The 6599-nt window shown below is 37.9% G+C and overlaps 1 protein-coding gene across 2 annotated transcripts in view; it reads left to right on the plus strand.

Annotated features, from left to right (window-relative positions):
* Window positions 1–6337, plus strand: part of cntnap2b (contactin associated protein 2b) — a 28837-nt gene extending 22500 nt beyond the window's left edge. Inside the window, exons 19-25 of one of the 2 annotated variants that reach the window (XM_055032960.1) lie at window positions 951–1187; window positions 1289–1522; window positions 1600–1733; window positions 2605–2698; window positions 3285–3515; window positions 3598–3672; window positions 5138–6337. In XM_055032960.1, coding sequence (XP_054888935.1) covers window positions 951–1187; window positions 1289–1522; window positions 1600–1733; window positions 2605–2698; window positions 3285–3515; window positions 3598–3672; window positions 5138–5337 — 1205 coding nt within the window. In that variant the 3' untranslated portion in view covers window positions 5338–6337. The other variant, XM_055032961.1, reaches the window with a different exon arrangement.
* The last annotated feature ends 262 nt before the right edge of the window (window positions 6338–6599 follow it).

The following is a 6599-nucleotide window of genomic DNA, read 5'->3' on the forward strand; positions in this document are numbered from 1 at the left end:
TTGATGTTAGCACCTCTAGATCTAGAATTATAAGACTGAGACATCAAGGCAATGAAAACTTAGTAGCTACTGGTTGGGGCCTCCAGACATTCAGGGCCCCCTAGAAATGGTTTAATTGTAACACAGACCATATATCTAAGCTTGTAGCATCATTTATAGAGAATGACAATGTTATTACATTTTATTTAATGCATTCAACTGAGAAAAAAATTGTACATGTAGTATTTAATTAGGAAGTTTACTCTGTAAAAGTTTAAAGAATCATCTTGATAGTTTGTTACAATATGGTGGGTTAGCTCGGGTCTCAGATCAACTCAGACATCCAGGACTGTCAGCAACAGAAACACCAACTTTATACCTGTTGGTGAAAATATAGACTATATTTGCGTTGCATTTCCCCACATAATGACAATAATTAATTCTTGGTTAATACGGGTTGTTGTAGTGTTTAAAGATCTAGTTCAATGTGCCCTTTCTTAACTTTGAGCTCCTGCCCCTCCGAAGGTCTCTGCACTGCCCTGCTCATATTTCAGTTTGTAGTATGAAGCTATACACAGAGTATACACCATTACTTTTACTATTCTAGCAGTTAACTTTGGAGAAGTTAGCAAGTACAAAATATTGAAAGTACCTTTTGGGGATACCTTCCTGATGGCCTGGTTTATGATCATCAAATTGGACACAAGCTTAAATATAATATTTAAGCATGCGTCGGTGACAGCCCATTGCACACAATCAAGAAAGTTCAGTTCGATTTCTTAAATGGATGTCGGTTACCAAAGGGTGTATCAAATACCCTGAAACCACAGAAGGACGTCTAAGCATGGTGGCCTTATGGATCCAAGACAAAGGGTCATAGAACGCAGTGGAAGATGTCAGACATGTGCAGGCAACATCATAGCAGCTTTTGTCCAAGTCAAACTAATATGTTTTATCTGTGATGTCATCAGGTGCTTTGAGTGGCCAAAGAGGCTTCCTGGGCTGCATGAGGTCTCTGAAAATAAATGGGATCTTCTTCGATCTGGAAGAAAGGGCAAAGGTGACTCCAGGAGTGAAGCCAGGCTGTCAGGGTCACTGTAGCACCTACAAAATGCACTGCAGGAACGGAGGGAAGTGTGTGGAGCAATACAACGGATACTCATGTGACTGCTCTCTCAGTGCATATGATGGACCCTTCTGCACTGATGGTACCATCTTTCACATTTTAATATACTGGATTATATCTAATGAATTTGTATATTTAATTCTCCCTTTTTTGGTTACCTCTTCTCTGTGTGGTGCATGTCAGATGTAGGAGGGTATTTTGAGGCAGGAACCATGGTGCGCTATGACTTTCTGTCGGATCATGGTGGATTGTTGCTAGGCGACCCAAGGAGCTTTTCAAACCTTGCCTATTTAGGGGAAACCAACCTCACCCAGGAGGAGCTGGTCTTCAGTTTCAGCACATACAGTGCTCCAAGCATTCTCGTGTACATTAGTTCAAGGACCCAGGACTACATGGCAGTGGTGCTGCGACACAATGGTGGGCTTGTCAACACATCTTTTATTTGCCAATAAAAACTTTGTCTGTTTACATAAAACGTGTCTACTTGTGTGCAGGCTCTCTTCAGGTCCGGTACAGTCTTGGTGGGCTGGTAGAACCTTACACCATAGATATTGACCATCGCAACATGGCCAATGGTCAGCCGCACTCTGTCAACATAACAAGGAACCTGAGGGAGATTCGACTGCAGGTTGGGGCACTCATCCAGCTGGGAGGGTTTAACATTGCTAAACTTGATCAATCATAGTGAAAATATGCCAGAAATGCTAGTAGGTTGAAGATGGATTCTTGACTTGTGCTTTATAACCAAATCTTCAACAAAAAGTAATCCCTTATAATTAGATTATGAGTAAGACTACAGGTAGCTCTGGAATAAATGAACATCATGGCCAACAGCCAGATTATTTGATCTTATTTGACCTTAAGAGCTTTGTTCAAAAGCCCAGTTTACCAGTAGACCAACCTTTTTTTTTTTCAAAGGTTTTATTGGCTCCAGTGGCCTTTATTTGATTGTGAATTCACAGGAAAGTGGGTAATGAGAGAAGGGGAAGACATGTGGCAAAGGTCGCTAGGTCAGGAATTAAAGCGACAGCCGTGTGTCGAGGACTGAGGCCTCCATTTGTGGGTTGTGTTTAACCCACCATAGCACCCCCAGAAGACCAACCACTTTAAATTAAGTTCTTATTTCTACTAGGAATAGTGACCAAAACTATAAAACAAAAGTCCTAACCCTATTAGTGTGTACTGATAGGGTTAGGATGCATGTGTATCAAAGCTGAGCATACGAATCAAACTGATTAGTGATATGATGTTATATTTTGTAACCCCCGCCCTCCAAAAAAAAACATCCAAATTATGAAACATAAAACAACAGGCATGGTGGTTGAGCCAGCAGCAGATCAGCAGACCCATAAGTCCTCAATGGTTCGAGTCTGTGTCTCTCTTACACCCCATTTTCTGTTGGTCTGTTGTGAAATAAAGGCCACAAGAGCTGAAAAAATCCATAAAAATTATGTAAAAAAAAAAGAATCAAATAAACTTCTTTTCTCTTTTTTCACCAGCTTGACCACTACACTGTGTCGACACACACCCTGCCCGAGTCTTCTGACACACAGTTCAGCTTGGTCAAAAGTATCTTTCTTGGAAAGGTTTATGGTAAGTTTTTTGGTGCTCCGTTAGGATGCACCAAAAAGGAGTGAGTTTGTACTGTTAAAATTGTCATTTGTGCAGCTTTCCTTCATAATATATTAGAAACTTTCTGATGGCGTGTTGATCAACCTTTCCTGATATAAATGAGAGATGATTTACAAATAGTTATCACATATAATTGATATGACCATATAAATCACCAATTTATATGAACGATTTTTATGGTCACCAATTTTTATCATCACTGATATAAATCACTGTGATGATATAAATCAAGGATGATTATCGTCATAAACATCGGAGCAGCCTTAAAATCGTACAAAATACTAACCAGTACATATATATATATATATATATATATATATATATATATATATATATATTTATATATATATATATATATATATATATAATTTTTTTTTTTAATAGGTTTTATATTTAAACACAAATTTGTTATAAGTGTAATCTACAAAACAATTTTGAAGACAATGAACCTTTCAGAAGTTCAAACTGTGTATTCCTTGTTAATACACCGTTTGTCTGACTTTGTGATGGTCTGAGAATATTAACGAGTCCTCCTTTCTTATTGTAGAAACGGGACAGATTGACCCCATCCTGATAGAGCGCTACAACAGCCCAGGCTTTGTTGGATGCTTATCCAGAGTTCAGCTGAATAATGTGGCACCGCTGAAAGCTGCACTTCGTTCAGGCATGACTGCTCCAGTCAGCATCCATGGAATCCTAGTCCAGTCCAACTGTGGAGCCTCACCCCTGACCATTCCCCCCATGACCCTTGCTAATGACTTCTGGCAAATAGAAACAGGTAGAATCCCACTTGAATAATCAGAGAAGGTAATGATAAAATGTCCTAGTTCAAATTGGTAACATATTTGTTTTATCTGCAGGTGGAGCAGTTTTTCCTTTCAAAGACGAAAAGATTGGAGGTGATCCTGCTCATCAGAATTTTGCAGTAATTGCAGGTAAATAACTTTTAATTTCATATGTATTTACAGCTAAAGTGACAATGGAGGCAGCCAGCTAAGTGAGAGGGTCTATCATTCTTTCTCTGCTGACAGTGACCAGTGCATCCGCTCTCCAACATTAACTCTCACCCTGAGTGGCACACAGCACAGACCCCACATGCCCACTGCCAAAGAGGAGTGACAAACATGGCACAGTCATTCTTAATGTTTTTCAATAAAATAAAAATGTGTAGAACAAATATTAAATTTCAACATTTCTGTCAATGACGATTTGCGTCAAGGCCTGTGACACGTTTCTTTGTTGTAAACAGACTGATGGGAATAGAGAAAAATAGCCGTACAATTCTTGGACTGAATCATTTGCATTCATTGCAAATGCAGACATCCAACCAGGATCACTCATGCCATTGGCAATTCACCTTTTTATGTGAAAGTTATAGCATTTCATTTGCTGTGGCAAGTGCACCATGTTTGCCTCTCGGCCACTGAACATATTCAAAGACTCAATTTTTTGGATAACATTTAAAGCCCCACCCTTTAATCCCATAGGGGGCACTGTAGAGCAGTTCGGCCACACTCACTTGCAATTCCACTGGAATCTGAAAACTTTAGTTGAGGGACAATTTTGAGTGAAGTTTGATGAGTTTTTAAATACGTTTAAGCCTCCAAAGAGCCCTGTAATTTGTTGAAAAAATAGTAAGAAAACCTGAGATTAAAATAGGCCTTCGCAGCACTTTGCTGATCAGGCCGAATAAAATAAAATATAGACAAAACATTGTATCCAAGCAGTGTAGTACCAGACATTAATTTGGCATGAACTGTCAGAAAAAACCTATCAAACAGAAACAAAAGACACAAATCACTGGACACAGTGGATGCAAAGAAAATTCCTTGTATGGAAAGTGATAACAGTAAATACTGAGACTATTAAACACATTATTAAGATAACAAAATCACACACAGAGCTTATAAAAACAGCTATTGTAATCTCAATTTTATATTTTGGCACCTTCTTAGCAACTAAATGTTATTTTATAACTGCTTGGTCACTTGACTAGGTATTATCTCCCTGGTCAACATGTTTGTTTCCGGAAGACCCTGGGAAACCCCAAGTCAGCAGCACAGATGGCTCATCTCAACTGGAAGGGAGTGAGAGGCGGCTGCATGCACTAATTAATTAGTGTAATTATTTGCTTATTACCGCCCTGTGCAACAAGACACACCCGGAACTACCAACTTAGTAACAAAAATAAGAAAATTAGTAAACAAATGGTACCAGTAAAAATAAAAGATGTTCCACTGCAAGATTTGAGAATGTTCATTATGATAATAAATATCCCTGACTGGCCGGCCTGTAAGTACACATGATGAAACACAATATCTTCTCCTCCTATATTTTCCTCAGTATTTTCAGTTCAGTATTTTCCTCCTAAGCGTACCTTTTGTTTCGTTTCTTTCTCAGGTATTATCTCCCTGGTCATCTTGACAGTCCTGTGCATCATGGTGTTTGTAATTCGCCACATGTTTCGTCACAAGGGCTCATACCACACTAATGAGGCCAAGGGAGCAGACTCAGCAAACTGTGCTGATGCAGCCATTATTGTCAATGACCCGGCCTTCACTGAAACTATTGATGAGAGCAAGAAGGAGTGGTTCATCTGAAGTTTGGATAGGCCTTGAAAACGTCACACATGGACATGGGTCAATTTTTTATTTAATTTTTTCCAAGCTTTGGGAGCATTTAGGAAGTGGAACCTGTGGAACTTTAAGCATGTATGAGCTGTTTTTCTTCTTTTTTAAACTTTGCAATAGACATTGCATTGTCCATTTCTCCTAAATGAACAATGCATTGAAGTAAAACCCTTCACAGGATTGTTCCATAAAATTATAGAATGAAATTGTCTTAGAACATATCAGTTTTGTTTTGTACCATTCTGAAATAAATTTTCTATTAAGTGTCAAGATATTTTCTATTAGCTTTATGTTTGCCTTATTTATATATTTATGTATTTTTTCTGTTCGTAGTTGATCTCCTAAATTTTGACACCTTGTAGCCATTATTATGCCACAAAACATTCATAATTGTAGCCAATATTTAAATTGTATTTGTTTTCACCATATTTTTAAAGATTTTTGGGCTGGGTTTTTATTGAACCCTGGATGTGAACGTTCTGGCTGGCCTGTAAGTACAGATGATGAAACACAGTAAAGCTGCATTTTACATAATAGACAGCATTGACTCTTCTAGTTGTTGAGGCCAATTAATCCAAACAGATTCTTATATTGAGGTATTTTTGTATTTTTCTTAAGTTTCCACACTACATTTACTTTTTAAGACACATGAAAACCCCTGACTGGACTGTTTTAAGTTGGTCAGATAGTTTTACGGAATTATTTTTAAAAGGACTCATATAGCATCAGTCTCTTGAAACCAGATATTTAATAAGTTATTGCAAAGGAATGTTTATTAGTTACTTGTTTAGCTCCACCTTAACGCCGGACATTCGATTGTATTTGATTGTAATGCATTTGTATTTATTTGTATTTTTGTGCAATAGTATGCTGTTTGACACTGACTTGCCCTATATCTTTTCTTTATGAGCCACTGTAGAACCACATAGTTTTCTTCATGTTACATGGATTAAAAAAAATCCAAAACATACTTGTAAATTTGGTTGACTGGTTTTCTTGAATGTTTAACTGTGTAGAAAAAACCCTGAGAAAGCACTGAGGAAACCCCTGGTTTAAGATGAAAACGGTCAAATTCAAAACTTTGTCCTTATAAGTAACGTTGGACTGTTCAATATGATCAGATGCACACAGCATGTTCGTTTCCTGATTTTCCACAAGTCTATTTACAGACATGTTTCTCTTTATTGCATGGCCATTTATCTAAATGTCTTTCATCATCTATCATGCTCTCT

The sequence above is a fragment of the Poeciliopsis prolifica genome, unplaced genomic scaffold, assembly GCF_027474105.1.
Source record: "Poeciliopsis prolifica strain line A6 unplaced genomic scaffold, Auburn_PproV2 SCAFFOLD008, whole genome shotgun sequence".
Classification (NCBI taxonomy): Eukaryota; Metazoa; Chordata; class Actinopteri; order Cyprinodontiformes; family Poeciliidae; genus Poeciliopsis; species Poeciliopsis prolifica.